Source organism: Pygocentrus nattereri, chromosome 23 (genome assembly GCF_015220715.1).
Source record: "Pygocentrus nattereri isolate fPygNat1 chromosome 23, fPygNat1.pri, whole genome shotgun sequence".
NCBI classification, from domain to species: domain Eukaryota; kingdom Metazoa; phylum Chordata; class Actinopteri; order Characiformes; family Serrasalmidae; genus Pygocentrus; species Pygocentrus nattereri.
Window position 1 is genome coordinate 22,901,361 of NC_051233.1, and position 23,510 is coordinate 22,924,870.

The window sequence follows — 23,510 nt, forward strand, 5'->3', positions numbered from 1 at the left end:
TGCATAATTAATTTACATAAATCAGTCTTAAAGACAGCAACAAAACCAGCTTGTTTACTTTTCAAGAGAGGCTGGAACGTGGTCGTGTAAAAATAAAGTATAACTTTTTGTTTGTACACATGCATCATTTACATTTATGGCATTTGGCTGACGCTCTTATCCAGAGCGACTTACAATTTGATCATTTTACACAGGTAGGCCAAGGCAGTGTTAGGAGTCTTGCCCAAGGACTCTTATTGGTATAGCGTAGGGTGTTTGCCCAGGTGAGGATTGAACCCCAGTCTACAGTGTAGAAGGCAGAGGTGTTAACTACTACACTATCCCAACCACCTATGGCATCATAATTGGAATTTAGGTGGAAATCTTAAAAAAAACTCACAACAGATTAAACCTGTCTGCCAGAGCCAGTGTTGACTTGGACATTTTCTTTATTTAATCATCTCTATAATTGCATAATAATTAGCTCTTGTCATTGACACTTGAACCCTGCTATTTGTGACAACAGGCAGAACAAATGGTGCTACCCTACACTTCACTCTGCATGTGTTCAGTGACATCAGTATCCAATAATAGAACATTGTGTAAAACTAACAGTAGAACATTATGCATGTATTGTGTTTTTTGCTAATGTAAGTGTGGGTAAGTAGATTGCATTTCAAGCTATTAAGCTATTTTTCAGTAGCTGTTTACAAAAGCTTCTTAGCTGGCTTTTACAAGCACACACACTCTCACACACACACATTGCAATGTATACATAACACAACAGACACTCCAGCATTCATCTTTTCTTTGGGAACTGAAGCAATGAAATTAAGTGCCTTCCAAGCGTAAGCACCAAAACTTATTAAAGCAAGAGCTCAGGGAAAATCAAATTTACAGTTTTCCACTTACCTCAAATGTGGTCGATCAGCCAGGATATGCTATCTGAAGTTTACTTATTTCGCTAGAGCTACAAAGCTAATGTAGTTTAAAAGCTAATGTAGCTTTAAAAAATTTGTATTATGTAAACTGCATACCTACATAATTACACAGTTTCCTCACAGTTGAGTAATCTTAAATAGACTTGCTTATGCGGTTTCTGCTCCTGTGTCACATGCCATTATATAGAAGAGGGCAATATGACGATATTTTAATCAATATTGTGTTTTATTACTTTTGTTACATATTGGAGATATCGCCCAGATGTGAACACACTGAACAACTGTATGTTCCATTATAAAGAGAGCACCAGTTCTGTGTAATTGTATTATGGCAGTGCAGTCTGTGAAATGCTGAATGAAATATTCACTTTAAATACTCTTTTTAAATGTAATGTGGACACTATTATTTTTATTTTGGAGAACCTATGTTGCAATTTTATGACAGAAACAGGGATAGCCATGTAAATGGCTGTAAATGAATGCTACTGCTACATGTGTACAAAAACGTTGTAGCATTTGATTTATGTTATATAAGCAGGCAAATGCTTTAAAATATAAACAATTTAAGTGCCAGTTTGACTCATAAAAGAACAAACAATTTTGTTCATATTGCAAATTTAGCTAATAAAACATACTATAAATGCGCTAGTGTGTTTTCTGTGTTAATGTATTCCACACAGTGTGAGCTTTAGAATAAATAAATCATTAAAGAAATCAGAGTCAGAATCAACCATAAAATTCGTTACCTACATTAGCCGCATAGCTTCAGTGTTAAACTAAAGAAACTGACTTCCAACACCAGACACGTGTTTGCTGACTACATTAGAGGGGAAAACTGTTCACATTTGTTTCTTGTTTTTGTTTTTTTGACAAATTATTGCTTTAAGCTCTTCTTTGCTGAGTGTGGACAGTATGCAGATAAGGTATAGGTAATATCACATCCCAGGGATTTCATATAATGTGCTAGTTGTGTGACATGTGCGTTATCCCTGAACTACAGTATGTGTGAGAGTGCGTACAGTTAGTGATCTGAATTTGTATGTGTGGCCAGCTGCTGAAAGAAATTTCATTAACAGATGATACAAAGCCACAGGTGTACAATTACACTGGCTGGGTGTGCAGTTTATTGAGGAAGTGGCAGCAGACAGAACAAATGCTGCTACCCTGAATCTCACTCTCAGCATTACAGTAATGTCATAATGTGGCTAAAAGTGGCTTTTCACTTCTGCTGGGGATGCTTGTAATAGATTTGGTCATTTCCCTCTGAAAAAGAAACCTCATACACAAATAAACACTTACTCATTCTGAACTTTGCGTCTTGTAATAAAATAAAAATTGGAATATTTTCTTTTTCAAACACTTTGTGGTTCGATTACTGCCTGTCATGCATCAAAAACTAGCTTTTCTCGAAATGTTTTTAATACAAATTAACCTATATTTTGTTTACAATTATAAAGTGAAAATGTTTATTAGGCACAGAGCAAATTTTGATAGGAATAGTGATATATAACGACAGCCCACACATTTTATTCACTTGTTGTGATGTCAGCTCTCATCAGCACTCAAACCTTTCAACTGAAACCCCCTTTGGGCCCAGGACATTACTTGCTTTTAAAATGAACCAAAGCCCCATATTAAGCTTAAATTATCACATTATGTAAGACTGCTATTGTTTTTTACTCATCATGGTGCTGATTTCTGCTAATCATTGCATCAGTTAATGCTTTTTTTGACGCCAAGTCATTGTGTAAAGTAGGCTTAATATCCCAGCTTTCACGATACAACAGTTGACGGCATTGGTTCTTCTCTCTTTCTATAAGTTTATGTCTAAAAGAGTTCATGGCACCCACTCATGTGCCTTTCTCTAACTCTTTTAGTCAGAGCTGGCCAAGAGTGACTTCCTGTCCATGGATTGTGTGTTTGCCTTTTGTGAGCCTGGTCCCAGCATGTTGATGGAGGCTCCTGTTGTTGTTTTAACTTTCATAACCCTGCACTCTCTCCCCTCCCTGCTCTCTCGCCATGCCTGCTGTGCTCTGTGAGCAGCCACCACCCCCCAACCCCCCCCCCCCCCCCAGAGGATGTAGCTCCGTGCTCCTCCACCTCACTCCCGTACAACCACACACACACGCACAAGCACATAGACACCCTCAATCACCCCCTCCACGTGTGTATTTTTGAGGTTTGCGGGACACTGAACTGGTGCAGAGACAGATGCTACAGGCATGTGAAGAATGTCCGCCTACATGACAGGCTCATGCAGGTTCCTCAGAGAGAGAGAGAGAGAGAGAGAGGGTAATTAAAAATAGCCTTTCTGGTGCTCATGTATTGAGGTCACGACTTATTACTTCTTTGACATTATATTGAAAAATGGGATATAAAATATAGATTTTCCATTTCATAAATCAATAACCTGACACACAAAGGTTTAAAGAGGGAATTCTAATGATGCTTCAAAATTTCTGTATAATGAAATGGTTGAGATCTAAACAAAGTCATTCAGAGTGGTTTGATGTGAAATGCTTTATTCTAGAGAAACTTTCTGAACACCGACCTTTCAAAAAGCTCCTTTACAAAAGTTTATTACAAAAAATGGTAATAAATATGTTGCCTGATATCTGAGGCATTGTTTTCTGGTAGTTTTCAGATTTTGGTCTCAAATCTACTTTATAAACCCATTTATGGTGCAGAGGGTGTACAAGGAACAATATTCCCCAAAGAATATTTCAGTATCATAATCATTATATGTAAAAACTCAGACACCTGTAGGGCTGCTAGTGGATTTGGATAGGAAATAAAATGGCTGTATTTGTGTTATAGACATTGTGACCCCTGGTTCCTATCACTGCCATTATAAAGAAATCCAAGTCAATAAGTTTCTCTACAGTGAGCCATTTCACATCAAAACAATCTGAATTATTTATTTACATCTGTGTACATCTATATACATTTATGTTTGTGATTTAAAAAAAAAACACTTTCAAGCAGTTTTATTATTTTGTTATTATTGCCTATTCAGATCGCAGACACCCTGTGTTAACCCTTAGAGGTCACCATTATTGCTGGGAATAAAAAAAGTATGAATAACACTTTCTATGAATGTCATGTTTGTAAGCATCTATAAACACATTCATAACATGTTATAATGTATTCATAAGGCATCATAAACATGGGTATAACTATTTATAAAAATGCAGTACACGTTATAGCCATGCTTATTATGGTTTATGAATTGTTAACATAATGCATTATAAGTACTGTTCATAACAAATTATAAGACTCATAAGTCATATTTGTCTGCTCTAAGTAAAGTGTAGCTTACTGTACTAAAGCCTCCTACAGTGTTAAGAGTGAGGCTTCAAGTTGAAGTATTTACTGAAGGATTTACTGAAACACTAAAACCTAAAACACACACAATAAAGCTCATTACAGGCTTCAAATGTCAGAGTTTAAACTAGTGCTGTCATCAGTCGTGTTTTTCAATGTGGGGAAGTCCATGTACACCACTGTTAATGTACACCACTGTTAATGTACACCACTGTTAATGTACACCACTGTTAGCCACTAACTTAACACTGCATGTCCAATATTATACTGTTTGGAGTATCTGAATATCAGGACTGAAGCCCCAACAGCACCAGTGTTGACAAATAAAATATTGGAAATCTGTCTTTACTTTACACTCTCCAAGCTGGGACTGACTTCTTTGGTACTGACAGCATAACATGTTATAAACACTACTTATAATGCATTATATTAACAATTCATAATGTATAATAAACATGGCTGAAAAGTGTAATTCAGTGTAATTAATTTATATAAATATTTATAACCATGTTTATAATGCCTTATGAATGCATTCTTACAAACGTAACATTCATTGAAAGTGTTACCAAAGTATGTTTTACTAATTATATAATTTAATTATTTTTCACTCTTAGCCCATAGAACGCTTCTGTTAGAAGAATTCTAAACTTTTAAATGATATCAGATTTGTGTTTGTATACATAAGAGGTGATACACTGTATGTTCACCAGTTTGTAGACTGGTGATTGTGTTCAGCAACTGGAGCACTGTCTTGTGGCTTTCAACCACTATAACCTTAGTAAGGTCAAGTATTGATGTTGGACGATGAGTCTGGTCATTCCAACTGACCCCAAAGGTATTGGATGGAGCTCCATCTTTCCAGAAAATGCAGTTTCACTGCTTCCCTGCTGCTGGGATTTATACCACTCTAGCCAACGCTTGGCACTGGACATGGTGACCTTAGGCTCATGTGTGGCTGTAAATCGAATGCACATACTACATTACACAGTTAATTATGTAATGAATTACATTTACATTTTAACATACAGAGAAGAGTAATTATGTAATTACACATAATACACATAATTACATTATGTAATTCACATAATATAGCAGAATGATGATAATAGCTCCAGTCTTCATTCAGAATCATTGCTTCATTCCACTCTGAATGTATTGTGAATGAATTTTTCCTCAAGCCATCAGCTCAGTTCTAATGGCCCATCTGAGAATGCAGCGTATGACGGGGTCTTCCTTCAGATACAAACGTCAAAGCGCCTTTTAGCAGTTGTTTATGAAGTGTTGGGCCACAGTGGGTGCGTTGTGGGGCTGATGAGGGCTAAGCCCAGGAGAGCTGCAGCTGGCCTTTTGCCCTGTTCCCAAACCCAGTTACAGACACATGCATACCAGAGCAACAACTGCGCAGGGAGATACAGGAAGGGACAGGAAGTCTAGCAGAGGACAATGAGTTAGGAGTGTGTGTGACGTACTGCGTATGTGCAGTCCATCTCAGCGTTCTCTCACCACTAATCTTTGCTTCTGTTTCCTCTCCTGTCAAACAGTTGCTTACTTGCTTTAAACATACAAATACGCTGCATTTGCTTCATGCAAATGTGTACAACATTTGGACATGAACATCATCTCACAGACAATATATTAAATCAACAAAATTTAGTAGTTTGTTTGATATGCAAAAAAGCTGTCTAAAATGGCCATAAGTTCAAGTTAGTCATTTTTCAGCATCAGGAAAAAGCAGAAGGCACATTTCATGTAAACTTACACAAACAATTAAACAACTAAATATAATATCAAGTTTTTCAGTGTTTAGTTTGTCCAGGGGGCAGTCGTGGGCTGGAGGTTAGGGAACTGGCCCTGTGATCAGAAGGTTGCCAGTTTGATCCCCAGCACCGACAATCCATGACTGAGGTGTCCTTGAGCAAGACACCTAACCCCCAATTGCTCCCCGGGCAACGTGGATAGGGCTGCCCAACGCTCTGGGCAAGTGTGCTCACTGCCCCCTAGTGTGTGTGTGTTCACTGGTGTGTATGTGGTGTTTCACTTCACGGATGGGTTAAATGCGGAGGTGGAATTTCCCAGTTTCTGGGATTTAAAAGTATCACTTAACTTTTGCCATTATTGTGGCTTCCATTCTTTTTAGGAACCCTGCCTTCAGTTTTGCAATCTGCAGGGGTATTTTTACACCTCCAAGGTTTTCTGCTTCTCACAATGAAAGTGATCTCATATTTAGTAATGTTGATGTCTGGACTCTGTGGTGGTCATTGTTTTGAGAACAGCCTCTTTGATGTACAAAAGTTCTTCCTTTTCATCTATTGCAGGGGTGCTGAATCCTAGTCCCTGAAATCTACCACCTAATCTAACACATCTGATCCAGGTAATGAAGAGACATCTGAATTTAAGAGTGTGGTGTTGGATCTCTTCAGGGTGGTAGATCTCCAGGACCAGGATTGAGCACCCCTGGTCTATTTCCTTTTCTTAATAATGGATTCATGACACATCCTTTCAGACTTGAGTTGTCTTCTCAGAATGCATGGATGGACAGGAACACCGGTGGATTTTTTCAGATCTGACACAAGAGTGGAGCTTGTTTTTCTCTCAAAGATGAAAGCTTTAAGTGCTGTTTATCTGGTGACAGTTTTGGTGGTCTACCAGGTTGCGTGGTTGTTAGGGGTCCCATTTCCTCTTTATTCCTTACCCTCCTGAGTTGCAGGGGTGCTGGAGCCTATCCCAGCACTGCCTGGGTGAAAGGCTCATTTCTTCTTTAACTTTTGATCATTTTTTAAAAATGATCAAATCTCCTTAGAAATAGCTCCTGAAAACTGAATAACTCACTGGCCATTCTGATAAATGAAGGGTGGTCCTTGGCTTTTGAATAGTACTGTATAGACTTTGTTACCTCAACATTAAATGCAGTTGCAATTAGTGTTGATAGTGAAAGATATATCTTTCCAAGTAATTTTGGGTTGTTTCTTTTGGTCCATTCTTCATGAAATGAAAACACAGCATAAAGAACAACAGACATTTTCAGATTATGTCAAAAACTGAAAAATGCAAAAATGGAGAAACAAGGTTTTCTTCCGACTACAGCGATATATTTGTAGGCAGTGACTGAGACAGCCCTTTTGGTCCATTTTTTGCACTTACTTTAATGATGATGCAAAACTTGCATTTAAAAAAAAAGCATTTTATTCATGTGGTATTCATATTCATGTATTTGTGACGCACTTCACTCAAAGCAGGTAAATGTAATGTGTTCCTCTTTTAATGTGTGACACTTATTTGTGCCTTTCTCAGTAGATGACATCATAACAGCGAGCGCCGCCCACGCTTCTATTCTGCTCCGTCTTCCCCCTCCACCCCTCTTCCCCCTGTGTGTGTGTGTGTGTGTGTGTGTGTGAGAGAGCGAACGTGCTGGGGAGCATGTCCCACTGCTCACCCTCGCCACTCAGCTTGTAATGGCTCTCCAGGTGAAGAGAGCTCGCATTGATACATGACGCTTAAAGTGGAATCCTAATGATCTTAAAGAACCGTTCACTGCCTGTAATTCACCAGCAATAATGAAGTCATTCATCACAGCAAGACACAAATTATAGGCCAAAATGTTTTGCATTGTGATCTTCAAGCTATTTTAATGCTACCAATTTGAATTTTGGCAAGGGTGTGGAGAGTCAGTTTGGAAATCCAAAAATCTGACTCATTTCTGGTGTCTCACAATGATGAATTGTCTAGAACTACCCAGTAATTCTGTCAAATTGCATAATGTTTTAATTAAAACAGTAACCCTTTCCTCTCTGTGTTCAGGCTGTGGTTGTCTCAATCTTACACACTCTTACGCACTCGCTGCGTTGTTTTTGTGAAATCCCTTAAAATTCTAGGCTTATTATATACTAAGGCTTATTATTCACTAACTACAGGGACTTCAATGAAAATTCTCTGTGATATTCTTAGGTTATAGAGGTGTATAATAAATCCTTCAGCCCACTGATGAACCCTGGTCATTTAAGAGGTTTAAAATTGAAAGAAGCAGTCTTTGTGAGCTAAATGTCACACACACAAGCTCAAGAAGAAGGTCTGGCTCAATGTATCGATCTCAAATGAAGATCGTGGAAGATGATGTGGAAGACATCTTGCATTGTTCCTGTTCCAAAGACGCCACAACCCAGTGATGCCAAGGACTACAGGCCAGTGGCACTGACGTCTCATCTCTTGAAGACCATGGAGAGGCTCGTCTTTTCAGTCCCGCCTGGGAGTTGAAGACGCCATCATCTACCTGCTCAACCGTGTATATGCTCACTTGTATAAGCCAGCCAGCTCTGTAAGGGTCATGTTTTTTGACTTCTCCAGTGCATTTAACACCATCTGGCCTGCACTTCTGGGTGATAAGCTAACAGTGATGCAAGTAGATGCCCCCCTTGTATCCTGGATTGTTGACTACTTGACTGGCAGACCACAGTATGTACGCCTGCAGCACTGTGTGTCAGACAGAGTGGTCAGCAACACTGGAGTTCCACAAGGAACTGTCCTCTCTCCCTTCCTCTTCACCCTCTACACCACGGACTTCAGCTACTGCACAGAGACTTGCAGTACAGAGACAGAGAGAAGTTTTCTGATGACTCTGCAATACTTGGATGTATCAGCAAGGGAGTTGAGGATGAGTACAGGGCGACGGTGAAGGACTTTGTCACATGGTGCGAGCGGAACCACCTGCAGCTCAATGTGACAAAGACAAAGGAACTGGTGGTGGACCTGAGGAGGGACAAGGCACTGGTGACCCCTGTGTCCATCAGGGGGGTCAGTGTGGACACTGTGGATGATTACAAATATCTGGGTGTATATATTGACAGTAAACTGGACTGGGCTAAGAACACGGACGCCCTCTACAGGAAGGGCCAAAGTTGTCTCTATTTTCTGAGGCGCCTGATGTCCTTCAACATCTGCCGGACTATGTTCAGGATCTTCTATGAGTCTGTGGTGGCGAGTGCTATCCTCTATGCTGTTGCATGCTGGGGAAGCAGGCTGAGGGTGGCAGATGCCAACAGACTCAACAAATTGATCCGCAAGACCGGCGATGTTGTGGGTGTGGAGCTGGACTCGCTGACGGCCGTGTCGGAGAGGAGGACGCTGTCTAAGCTGCAGGCCATTATGAACAATGGCTCCCACCCACTCTACGACACGGTGATGAGACACAGGAGCTCATTCAGTGCAAGACCTATTGTACCAAAATGCACCACAGAGCGCCACAGGAAGTCATTCTTACCTGTGGCCATCAAACTCTATAACTCATCCCTCGGTGTGTGATTCACAAAATTCAATAACTGTTCATATGTGCAATAACAACAACTGTGTGTGCAATAACTCAGAGGGACACTAACTTAATTTAAATAATTTAAATAGTTGAACTGCTTTATACCAGATGTTTCATATTTATTATCACGATCACCGCCACTTTACTGTATTAATAAGTGCTTAAATCTCATGTACATACTGCAAATTTCTCTATATTGTTTTAAATTATTAAAGTGTTTATTCTTTTATATAAATGGCTGCAACTGTAACAACTGCAATTTCCCCCTGGGATCAATAAAGGAATCTGAATCTGAATCTGAAATGCAAACGTTAAACTGATGAAGATACGGTGACAGTGGTAGATCATTCACTTACATCCTCAGAAGACATATCCTTTACTCAGTTTTGAGTAAAGTTTGAGTTCTCGGGGAAGGGGTCCCAAGAACAACCAACATTACAGAATGTTCTTCCATAAGCCATGTGCAATTATACATTTACACCAGAGAGATCTGCAAATGCCCAGAACTTACATGATGTAGCTTTTAAAAAGTGATGGACAGAATTTACTTGATTCAAACATGCACATTATTCCCACATGAATACCACATCAGCACATTTTTTATTTTAGTTTACTTATATTTGACCCTTTTTTACTTGTTGTAATACATTTTTTTAATGTGGAATCTGGATCACATACAATCATATGCTCAAGTTTAGACGCCCCTGTTCAAATGACATGTCTTGTTGACTTTCTAAGTGAAAATATGTTAACACATCCTCTACAGAGAAAAACTGCTGCATATTTAATGCACAATTGCTCAATTTAACATATTGGGAAAAAATTTTCAGAACAATTTGTTATATGTTCTGTTAAGACAACCAGTTTGCTTACTTTTTTTAAGTATGTAAATTGAATATTAAAACTTTCACAGGATTGTAAATTCAGTCCAATGCATTGTATTGCATTGTATAGAGACCAGTCAGCTTCGGTACTCTGTATTAAATAGTACAGAACTAAAATGCAGCAAATCAGAGAATGCTTCTGCAAAATTACAGTCACTTAAAGTGATTGTGATTTGTTGTGTGTGCATGGGATTTCTGGTGTTGTATGTTGCACTTCTATAAAAATGGACAAAATACATGTCATAGATAAAAGCAGTGATAACGGCTATCTTGAAGTCTGAATTTTGCCTGCATTGGTCTCCATTTCCATGAGATTTTGTAAAATGTTGGGTTGGTTCATGGCCAGCATGTTGTGAAACAAACCACTTGGATTGTCCCGATTAGTCATCCACTATGCAATGTCTGAGTTTATTTGGAAACACCCTTGGATTTTTTTTCCGCCATTGCACACAACATCTGTTAGATATGTATCTTAGAATCAATCAGTGGTCAGCTGTCTTTATTTCCTGGGCCAGACAAGCCATGTTATCAGCTATATTTTGTTGTACTCCAACATAGTGCTGTCTATATGTGTTGTCCCTCACCAGTTTATAACGATATTGAGACACTGTGATACTGTTTTTAGGTGTACTATATTTTGTTGCGAGATATAGGTCATATAACCCACTCCTTGTCTGATCTAATTCAGATTAGTCACTGCTTGGGGCAGATCTTTTAGATCTAGCCCCTATTTTAGATCTTTTAGATCTAGCCCCTAAACTTAAGTCATTCTCCTTCTCAGTTCTTCGGGCCTTGCTTAAGTTCACACACGATCTTTCACTTTTTTTTCAGACAAAATAGCCAATAAGTGCAAGTAATTTCTCAGGAGATGTTTCTGAGGAAAGTACATATGAGATAATCCGCTTGCATAATGAAGGGGAAAAACAAAACTGATGGAAAAAATTAGAATTTAAAAAATAGCATTATCTTTGAGAGAGGAGAAAATCAAGCACCACTATTGCTTCAGATCTCAGCAACCTTCCACTGTGCGAAGACTACTCAACACTGAGTCTGAAAGGATGGGTAGCTGTCAAGAAGCTATTATTGCGAAACAGAAATAAACAAAAAAGAAGAATATTTGCAAATCAACTAAAGAAGCTGATGCAAATCAACTAAAGAAGCTGATGCAAATCAACTAAAGAGTCTAGACCTCAACATCACTGAATGTGTATGGTATCTGAAAGGATGTGCAGCTGTCAAGAAGCTGTTACTGAGAAAAGGAAAGAGATAAAAAAACAAACAATTTGCAGATCAAACAAAGCTGCTGGTGTTTTCAGAGCAATGGACTGACCACAACAGTGTCCAGACCTCAACATTATTGAATGTTTTTGGATTACTTGCATTGTGAAAAGCAGAAAATGTAGTCAACTTCTTAGACAGAACTTTGGAGGTGTGGTAAAATATTCCTGCAGATTTCTGAAGAAAAGTTTCTGAGAAACTGAAAGCATCTACTACTGAAAAGAATGAAAGTTCTTATAAAGACACAGAGCGACAAAAATTGTGAAAAAATGTAGGTCATAGTCTATTCTTAGTTCTCCATTCTCTATTCGTTAGTCATTCTGCTGGTCTGTGTTGTGTTATAGTGTCAGGTGGACATGTGAGTGCAGTTATGACAGAAGTGGACCTTTGCCTAGCTCTGAAAGTTTACTCTGTTTTATATCTTAGTGTGTCTCCAAACTCAAACACATAAGAACTGAAAGTGAGCAGAAAGTCAAATGCTCTCCTGTTTATCCCATAGAACATTGATGTGACCAACTTCAGCAGCAGCTGGAGTGACGGCCTGGCCTTCTGCGCCCTGCTACACACCTACCTGCCTGCACACATCCCCTACCAGGAGCTCATCAGCCAGGACAAGGTACCACACACACATGCACACAGTCTTGTTTCTGTGAATGGTGAGGTTATTACATAGACCTCCATTCAGTACTTTGAGACTTACCCAAACCTTAACAAGAACTACTACTAGCATAACCCTAACCATTATCCTAATCCAAAACAACATGCAACAACATGTGGTTCCTGTGCCACATGCAGCTCTTTTACTGCCATGTTGCGGGCTCCACAGCTGAATTCAATTTTTAGGTAAAAAGAAATGAAACCTTCTTTGCAGTGAAATAAAGCTTTTTTGATTGTTCTAACACAGTTTTAACAATAAAGCGTCGTAAACACTGGAGTTAATGTAGAAGATCAGGACATAGACTGCTGTTCACACAGCAACGCAGACAGCAGTTTCATCAAGCTAGTAGCTAATAATTTAAGACAAACACAGAAAATTTAGAGAAGAATGGACAGACATATTTGCATTTATCTGCACGGCAGCTGGTTTCGTTATATGTTTAATCCGCAACAAAAAACTGTGAAACACTAAAAAGTTGCCAAACTGAAGTCAGCTCATCACTCACCTTCTTCTTCACAGTCCACCTTAAATAGTGCCTAAGGTGTCAGAATGTACCTCCTGCGCCATTTACATTTACATTTATGGCATTTGGCTGACTCTCTTATCCAGAGCTTCTTACAATTTGATCTTTTTTTTTTTCTTTTTTTTTACATAGGCAGGCCAAGACGATGTTAGGAGTCTTGCCCAAGGACTCTTATTGGTATAGTGTAGGGAGTTTTGCCCAGGTGGGGATTGAACCCCAGTCTACAGTGTAGAAGGCAGAGGTGGAACAAGAAGCTGGCCTCAGCCTCGTAAAAAAAGTTTTGGTACATATTTACAGTCAAGATGGTAAAATGTTACTGTAATAAACCAACATAAAATGTTGCTCCCAAGGTGGCTAGATTTTGAAACAGGACAAAATTGCTCTTCTTACCATTTGGATTACCAACCGCTGCCCTAAACCTAGTCTTAACCTTACCCTCACCTTAAAATTTAATGATTATCACTGAGGGGACAAGCTGGTGTTCGCCTCAAGGAAGAAAGGTCCCTAAAATGTGACTGTATGAACAAGTTTTGGTCCCCACAATATGGCATATCAGTAAAATAGATCATGTGTAGTTACACATAGCCTAACATTAACATGGGAACGAGTAGCTACAAATACCTTCATTTAAAGTAGTTTACATTTTGCACACATTTCTGCTGTGATTTCTGTCCATCTTTCTATTTTTTCTCTTTCATAAAATTTATAGCTTTTATGTTGTATTGTTTACTATATATTTCTTCCTGTACACTTTTAAAGTAAAGTTGCTAGAAATATTACTGTGTGATGCTATAGAAGAACCACCTTTATTTCTCTAAAAAAACATTCTTCTGTAGAGAGTCATTTGTATGAAGATGTGAGTGTGAAGAACCTTCTTAAAGTGTAGAGCACCTCCACACAATCTAAAAGTTCTAGGAAGCACCTGTAAACTGGTGAAGTACCATTATATTATTTGAAAGTATTTTAAACCTTTAAAAGGCTTTTCACATTCACAAACATCTTTTTCAAACATGGTTCTTTAGGGAACTGATTCTTTGGTGTGAAAATTCCTTGCTTTGAACATGTTATCTATTTACACACCTCTTTTTCAGAGGGTTAATGTCAGCCATGCTAGCTCTTGTTAACATTATTAATATAAGCCTTCTCTGGGTAATTTCTATTGTTCACCCAATCCCTGATACCTGATGCTGCTCGTAATTAAACAAGGCCTGTAAAGCCTCAAAGCCTTATCTGCTGTAATGAATGACTAGCAGGCCGAGTTAGCGCTGAAAGAATATAGACGCAGATGGCAAACGAAGGGATGAAGACACAATACACTGTAAACAAAGAGCTGTCCTGCCACTCTTGTGTTTTTTTCAACCACACGCATATACGATCACACACTCACACACAGTAAGCTTCGTGTGTGAGGGAGCATGACACGTTGCGATTGCAGTGCTGATTAGCACAATAGGCATAAGCACATGTCCAGCTAAATTATTCAGAATTATCCATTCTGTCTGAGCTCTATAATTGTGAAGAGTTCTGAGAAGCCTTAATGGAAGCCTTAGAACATTCTGCAGTCTTCTTGGGGCTTGGAGGGCAGTTAAGCTCCTCTGTGCCAGTAAGCAGCAGGCTGCCATTTAACACAGCTGTAATATTCTCATTGTGTCAGTTTCTGACATGTTTGCTAAAAAGACTCGTATCCTACATTTTCGTTTCTGTCCTCTGAGGTCCACTTATAATGTTAGTGTGTCTTATGTACCAAAAATAGTCATCATTCATTTTTACATAACCCATTTCCATCCTCTCTTTATACCTTTGAACTGAACAGGCTGTATGTGTTATTTTACCTTAAAGACGGATAAATGTAAATGATCTGCATTTTGATTGGCTACTCTTTATCGTGCGTAATTGAAAAAACCGTCCCGGCTGAAACACTCCTTATAACTTCAACATGAGTGAGGAGGGCCAATGTAATGGATATATGTAAATGTGTTGGTTTTCATGACATTACAGAAACAGTGTGATGTTTCTGCACATTTAAGTGCACAATTTATATTTATTTGCTGATTTTAACATATTGGAAATATATATATATATATATATATATATATACATTTTAATAACATTTTAATAAATATTTTAAACGCCATAACTTTTGCACAGTTATCAATAAAGTTCTTTGTATAGATAAAGTAATTTCTTTTACAATTATTGAGACCTTATTTGTCATACTATTTTACATGTACAGTGCTGTGAAAAAGTGTTTGCCCTGCACCTCACTTCTATTTTTGCTCCTTTGCCACATTTAAATGTTTCAGATCATCCAACTAATTTAAATATAAGATAAAGACAACATAAGAAAACACAAAATGTAGCTTTTAAACAATCATTACAGTTATTGAAGATAAAGAGTTATTCAAAATCTATATGACCCATGTTAAAAAGTAATTGCCCCCTAAACTAATAACTGGTTGTGCCACCCTTGGCAGTAACAACTGCAATCAAACGTTTGCAATAACTTGTAATGAGTCTTTCACATCTCTCTGGGGAAATTTTGGCCTACTCTTCTTTACAGATTTTTGTATATAGGCTACATTGGAGGCTTTTCAAGCATGAAGTACCAATTAAATGTCTTGCTACAGCCTTTCAATGGGATTCAAGTCAGGACTTTGACTTGGTTACTCAAAAACCTTCATTTTGTTTCTTATGAGTTATTCAGAGGTGGACTTGCTTCTGTGCTTCAGAATTCATGAATCAGAATTCATGGTTCAATCAATTATGACAAGTCGTCCAGGTCTTGCAGAAGCAAAGTAGCCCCAAACCATCACACCACCAACATCATTTTTGCCCAGTGTCTTTCTTATAGTGGAATTGTGTACATTGACCTTAACTGAGGCAAGAGAGGCCTGCAGTTATTTAGATGGTTGTCTGGGTTCTTTTGTGGCCTCCTGGGTGAGTCATTGATGCGTTCTTGGTGAAATGTTGGTAGGCTTCACTCCTGGGTTTCTAACCCTTTACCAGACTGGCATTCTCTTTAGAATGTGGCATGATGTGCTAGTTTTTGAGACCTTCTACACATGACCAGACAGGCTCTATTTAAGTGATGTTTGGATTCAATAGGTCTGGAAGTAATCATGTCTCGTTATTGCTCTGAAATTGAACCCGAAAGTCAATTGAATTTAGTTAACTGGTGATTTAGTAGGTAAAAGCCCTTTTTCAGAAGCTTTTTTTAAACAGCATTTTTTCTTCCATAAATGAAATCATCATTTTAATTTAGATGGGTTTAGTTGGGTTATCTTTGTCTAATGTTAAAAGTATTTTGATGATCTGAAATATTCAAATGTGACAAATATGCAAAAAACTAAAGAAATTGATAAGGGAGCAAATACTGTTTCACATCACTGCACATTTCTCATTACACAGGTCTGCTATATTACATTTGCATGTTGCTACCCTTGTGTTTAGGTGTGTGGCATCTTGAATGTATACATTTTTCAAAGAAGCTTGGCAAGGAAAGTCCAGAAAGAACATCAGGCCAAGATGAGGCAGGGCAGATGGAACAAGATAATTAAACCATGTGTGGCTGGAGCCACCAAACTTGGTAAACACTGGGAGGATTTTCAATAACCGTCACATTCATCTGTATTTCCTAAATCCAGTAATTAGTGCAATCACAGAGTTTTATTAGTAATTGTGTAATCTATTACTTTGATTGAGTAATCAAAGTTTTTAATAAAGGCCAAACAATGTAAACAGACATTGAACAATAGCAATTAATATGTCACCTTGCAAAAGATTCATTAAGTATACAGATCATTGCACAGAGAGTTCAAAACACATTACATTTTTTACAAAAACATTACAAAAGAAATAATTGAACATTGCATTTTGTCACAATCATAACAGGACCAGAACTTCACCAAATGTTTCAATAGTGACTGTTTTGGTAGTACATGACTAGCAAACACTGCTTTGAGCAATAGTACGCATATGAAATAATATTTTTCATTAAAAATATTTCTTAATTGTTGAAAATATGTTTCACTGGTGACAGACCTTAAAGTTAGACGCTGATTTTCAGATTCTGGGACACTTTGGGGTCTAACTGCTTTAACTCTTTTTGAAGTAACTCAACAAAAAGTTTTATAAATACTAATATACATTTATACATACTGTAAATTATAATTTTAGATTTTTATTGGCCTGATTTCAACACAACACTCCACTGTTCTCAAAGTTTTCAAATTGTGCAAAAAAGTAAAAAGCAACAAAAATAGAGATACAAGGTTTTGCATGTGTGTCTATGAGGCTGTTTCTTACTGTAATAGACTGTAATGGACAGCTAATTAATGCCAATTCATTGAGAAGGTAAATATTAAGGAATGATTTTTACTGAGTTATCTAGTTTGATTTACTGTAGCAGCCCTACAAACAACACAGAAACACAGACAGCTGAGTTGTTTCGTGACAGTTTCTAACCACTCAGCTGAACTTATGAAGTCCCTGGAATGATTGTTCTTCAAGATCATGCTGTGTTTAGTCGCTGTGACTCTCTGATACAAACCAAGTGTATGGCCTGTATTTGTGCTACACATTCTATTACAATGGAATGAAGTAAAGCTGAAAGACTGTTCTATGCATATGTGCGGCTTCACTGGCTGTAGGTGGCCATCTGTGCCAGACCTTCCTAGTAAGAATAAACTCTGCAGATGTTTATTTTTGGTGTGTGTGGATATGCATGTGTGGGTTGGTATGTATTGACAGCAGTATATGTATGTGTTTATTGTTAGCGGTTTGTGTATTTGTTGCTTGGTCAATCTCTCTGTGTGGTAAATGACCTCTAATCCTACTGTTTGTTGTTCCATAGGGCCGCAATCTGACCCTGGCCTTCCAAGCAGCTGAAAGTGTTGGAATTAAACCATCACTGGTGAGAAAACGCATGTACACACACAGCTAGTGTTGACCACAGCTCTACTACTGCTTAAACAGTTTGTAATCACAGTTTTCAGTCATTTAAAGGCAGTTTTGTTGCAGATACATGTAGAAAATGATTCTAAAATGATGCTTCACAAATTATCTGTCAGAAGTTGTACAAAGATAGAGAAATGGTAAATGTGCCCAGAACAGAGATGGAGATGATTCTATAATAGTTGAGAAAGCTGTTTTACAGCTATAAGGAAGTTGGTGAGGCAAATAACTTGACAATTAAATATAATAAATTACAGTATATTATAAACATATAATAACTTGTTCCCAAAAAAAACAATATTTAAAAAAATTAATATTTGATTCCAACTTTGGAACACTACTATATACCAGTAACTATTGCAAGATTGTGGGAAAAAGACCCATCTGACAACAAGACAGAGCAAGGTAAGGATCTATGATGACTGATAAAGTGCACTTCTGATCCCATTCAGATATAAAGCAGCAAACTAATTAATGAATTTTGCATCATGAGTTACTGCACCTATGGGAGCCGCCAGTCTTTGATCCCGCAGTCTTTAACCATTGGAACTCGTGCAGTCGCAAGTGCTCGAAAAATCTCTTAATAAAGAATCTCTCAATACAGAATGTATATAGAGCTGTTTCAGAACGAAACCTGGCCTCTCCATTTTTGTCATTTTTCAGTATTGACCAATAGCAAATAAAATGTAGCCTTGCAAAAGACTTGAGTATATAGAGTATATCAGAGTTCAAAACACATTTCGGACAATTAACTGACTTGGATTTGAAACTAAAATTCACTTGAATTGAAAGACCCTGTGCCTTAATTGTTTTTTTTTTTGTTTTTTTTTTTGTTTTTTTACAAATTTACAATAAAGCAATACTTGAACGTTGCATTTTGTCACAACCAAAACAAATACAACTAGAACTTCACCAAATGTTTAAGTAGTTCATTTTGTTATTTTGCTATTCAATTATATATATATATATATATATATATATATATGTATATAAAATTGAATAGCAAATTAACAAAATGAACACTAGACTTCTAAGGGTTGAGACATGCTGGTGGGAATCACATTGAAAAGTAATCACTCTGATAAATGTCAGAAGGTTTATTAGTACAGCTTGCCAACTCTCCACTGTCTCTGGGCATGAGATTCGACTGGCTTCTGACATCTGTATCCTGGAGTTCCTTCAAAGAGACAGGCAGGCAATGACATGAAGCAGTGCTGGAGTCATGCCCACTAGTGCCTGAAAGCCAAACCAGTCACTGCATTTCTGTCTTTGGAATTTAGCATTTTTGGAGAGGAGCTATATATGAAAATGTCAGGAATATCACCACCTTAAATAAGTGTTATAAATGAAGAGAACGTGGGTTTGAGTTGGCTCTCCAGCTGCTGTTATCACTCATTCAGTCCCTACAGACTCAAAACAAAGAAACTGTAATGTGTTTGTGGACGTCTGGGCATGATACAGTGAGCTCATTTTTGGGAAACGGTGTGTTATCTGACTTACGGTAAGAAACTGCAGTTGCAAAGTTCCAAAGGTCATCGGAAAAAATCATTGAAGGTTGCACCCTACTGATGCACAGAGTGCACCACTTTTTGAAATGTCCAGTTTTGTCTCCCCAATATTCTATAGAAAATCTCCTAAATACAAGCTTGCAACTGAATCCTGGCATAACAGTCACTAAGGCCATGCAGACCAGTGTCTTCAGTAAGTTCTCCCCATTAAATTGAGCGTGACGTGATACCCTGAAGGCTAATAATAAATAATAACTTTTCTGATGTTGTGTGTGCTGAGATAACTGAAGAAGCAATTAAAGGTCACATTTTTCCTACCAGAGGTATGGTGTAGTGGGTGAGTGCTATCTGACAGTTCAGACTAATTTAATGCTTCAGCATGATCTGATGATAAGTTCTTATTTTATACATGTTGCCTTTAGGCTACCAATAGCCATATTACAACCAAAATGCAGGATTTTAGTGTGTGGTGCAAGTGAAGCGTACTGCGTTATGGTTGTAGACTGCCACACATGTAAGTCTATTTATAACCTGTCACTATAAGCTGTCACTGAATTTTTCAAAATAAACATTATGCCCATGCAGGGGATCATAAGTGAACTCACAGTTACATCCAGTACTGTGCATCTAGTACAGAGACCACCCTTTCATTTATTTAATTTCCAGTTACAACTGCTATTAAATATAGTCATTTTTCAGTGTCAGGAAAAATCAACATTTTCAACAGAAAAGCCCTCAACATAAAGTGTAATATCAAATCAATCGCTATTCAGCCTGCCCATTCTTTGCACTTACTGAATTTGCACTTACCTTCAGATTTCTTTCTAATGTACATCTAAAAAAGCTAAGAGACTTTACTGAGATTAGATATCAAGCAATCCACTTGCATAAGGCCGAGAAAAGTTCAAGGGAAATAAGTGGGGAAAAAGGAGTTTGAAATGTTTATTAACAGATACTCATGTACACAAAATCAAGCTCCACTCTTGCTCCAAATCTGAAAAAATCCACAGGTGACTGAGTCTGAAATGATGTATAGCTGTTACTTCAGAAAAGGAAACAGACAAAAAGAAGATAATTTGCACTAGAACAATGAAACTGGACATCTGAGCTTTTATAGACTGATGAGGCTCCATTTGTGATATATTTTTTTTTAATGTTTTTTAAACTCTGACTATATTGATATTCCTTATAATATGAAAGCGATGTTATGGGTTCTCCATTTGGAGCTTGCTGTTTCAGACTGTCATAACTGTTTTGATGTCATCTTTGCTCCAGCAGACCCCCCCCCAACCTTTGAATGCTCACATTTCGGATGTGAAACTCCCTCCAGCTGCTTAGAATTATTTATCTGTCTTCATTTCAAACTGATCTGCTGAGCTAAAGCGGGCAGTTTTAATACTCTGTTTCCCAAACATTGCTGCTTTTCACTGGAACAGATTACGCTCCCCCGGCATACGGCATCTGACACACAGTCCACCCCTCAGAGGACAAATATGAGCTTTGACTTGAATTACTGTAAAGCAGCGCTGTGCTGAAGTGTCTGCGTCTGAACATCAGGCTGCGTGTTAAAGGTGTGACAGTGTTGATGATGAAATGAAAGAATGAGCAGACTTGACGTGCTGGGTTGCTCCTCCATTAGCGCGTTTGTAGACGGTAGTGCTGTTCAGAGAAAATCTTACTGAAGGCTTCACATCCTCTGTGTGTTTTGGTCATCAACAATGAGTTGAGGAATGAGGCTAATAGTGGGACACAAGCGTCTGTCTACGTCTTTTCTCAAACAAATTCTCAATAAGAGAACTCGCAAGCCCTCAGAGGTCTGTTATTGTTATATTGAAGGCCACCCAAGTGTATTTAGAGCGAATCATTCAAAAGAATTCCAAAAAAATTATTTAATATTTTTAGATATAAATAATAGCACACAATGTCACAAATGTGGTACTGATGAAAGTTTTGAATCCGGACTCTTAATAGAATTTCTCAGCTTTTTTTTTCTCCAAAGAGAAGTAATTAAAAACAGTGCAGGAAGAGGCGTTTTAAGGTGTATCCAGGAGAGGGAGGGTGGGTAAGAGTCCAAAAAAAAAAAGGAAAATGACAGGAAAATGCATTCAAATGCTTCTCTTCCCACAGGGTCCTGTTAAATTAGCTCTGAATGTTTTATGAGGCTCAGTGTTTCGGCTCACAATCCTACTGCCTGGCAAGGAAATGTCTGGAGGGCAGAGTCGAGAGGTTAGATCACGCTGGGAAATGTGGTTATTGGTCAGTCTGGTGACATGAATGCAGGCCAGACGAATTAAAGTGACAGTTTAGCAAAAAATCCTGTTTTAGTTTTATTCTTACCCAAAATGTAGTCAGTTAGCCACATGTTTGGTGCCAGAAGTTTGAAAACAATGGACAGAAGTACAGATCCAGGCTTCAACTACTGGTTTTAGCTGTGATGTAATATTATCCCTTTTTTATAGAAATCAGTGCGTCATACAGAGTCAGACACCACTTAAGCAAGCCCAGTCAAGATTACTTACAGCAGTGTAACCTTTTAACTGTCACCCTGTTTTTGGCTGAAATATAAAATGAGCACTGTTCCCACTGATTTTGGGCTACAGTCATGATCTTGGTCTCATTTAAAAGGTAACACTCTCAAGCCATCTGAATGGCTGTATGCATAACTGACACAGTGTAACAGAGTCTAAAATGAGGTGGTTTATTTCCTCGTGACGCACAGGTCTCTAAACTGATCTCTGTCACATTTTAGATCTTGATGCGTCTGTGGATAGCAGTGAGGCTTTGAACATTAAAGACCCGCAGATTTGCTAGCGTTTGCTCATTCGGTGCTTATGTTGTAAATGAGACGCTTATATCTATTATGAATTACGGATCATAAAATAGTTTGCAGAACCAAATTCTGAGATTTCAAGCTTTCTAATGGTATATTTCATCACAGTATTGCTGGATAATTTGAAACATAAAAATTATGTACAAAAAAACAGACGTGAAGACTTCCATGGAAGTGTGGTAGTGGCACAGATATCTAGAAAAGATTAAAGTAAGTGATTAATGTAAAGGCAAATTATGTACATTTTCAGAACTGCCACTTTAAATGCTGCAGAACCTAAAAAAAACTCAGTAGCATTATGAGACATATTGTTCAGGGATGATGTTGAGAACTGGAATAGTACAAGATAATAAGCTATAAGTTATAATAAAACATTAATAAAAAATAACTTTAAACTTTAAATAAACATGACGACATCAGTGAGCTTCAAGTTCTAATGCCGGCTGACATGATCATGAAATAACAGGAAAGCAGACTATGTTCTCGCAGATTTACTGACAATAATGAACAAAGTTCTGATTAGAGATGATTACTGTTATTGAGTCAATGGTCTAACATCCAGATCTTGTGTAGTTTGCAGCTTCCACATCATTTCCTTTACTTAGATATGCCTTGAGGCTACTTTAGTGGCAGGATGTGTTTTTATAGCCTTACTTTTGCAGAGATAAACCTCAGGCTTGCTTTCAGAAAATGATGCTGTTGGTTTTATTTGTATTTATTAGAAGCGTTGCTTTACAAAAGAGCCAGAGATGATGTCAGTATGGCACTAATGGCAGCGAAGTCGCTAGCATCAGAAGTGCACACCATAAATGGAAAATTGATGGGGAAGGAAAGAAGGCAATAGGTGTAAACCTTAATCACACACACGTGTGCATGCTATTACACTGTACGTGATTCAAAGTGTGTGTGCAGTGGGTGCAGTGTTGAAGGTACCCACTAAAATGAGGCTCTGTTATCTTATTAGCAGTTTATTAAAGCAGTAAAATCAAGAGCTTGAAGTAAAAAAAGCTTGAAAAGAAAATGGACCCTTTTTACTGTTGGTCATATTAAGCATAATTCATCACATCATTTAAAAAACTAAATTCTTGTTCTTGTTCTTAAAAACATAAACTTAAAAACCAGCAATGTTTCATCTCCCTCTTCTTCCACTCCACCTATCATCTGAGCTCAGCTGTGCTCACCATGTTTCACTCGGAAATACATCACAGTACAGAAGGAAGATGTGTCTTAAATGTACAACTGGGCCATTACTAGACATGATTTAGTCCCTGATTCTCTAAAATTGCACACACAGATAATTTCAGCATGTGCTTAATACTTAATGGAATTA

The 23,510-nt window shown here is 37.9% G+C and overlaps 1 protein-coding gene across 7 annotated transcripts in view; it reads left to right on the top strand.

Moving 5' to 3' along the window:
- specc1 (sperm antigen with calponin homology and coiled-coil domains 1) overlaps positions 1-23,510 on the top strand; it is a 168,131-nt gene that overhangs the window by 140,335 nt on the left and 4,286 nt on the right. For all 7 annotated transcript variants that reach the window (XM_017698959.2, XM_037533264.1, XM_017698968.2 and 4 more), the window contains 2 exons: positions 12,208-12,324; positions 17,742-17,801. In XM_017698959.2, the coding sequence (XP_017554448.2) occupies positions 12,208-12,324; positions 17,742-17,801 (177 nt within the window). The remainder of the gene's footprint in view (positions 1-12,207; positions 12,325-17,741; positions 17,802-23,510) is intronic.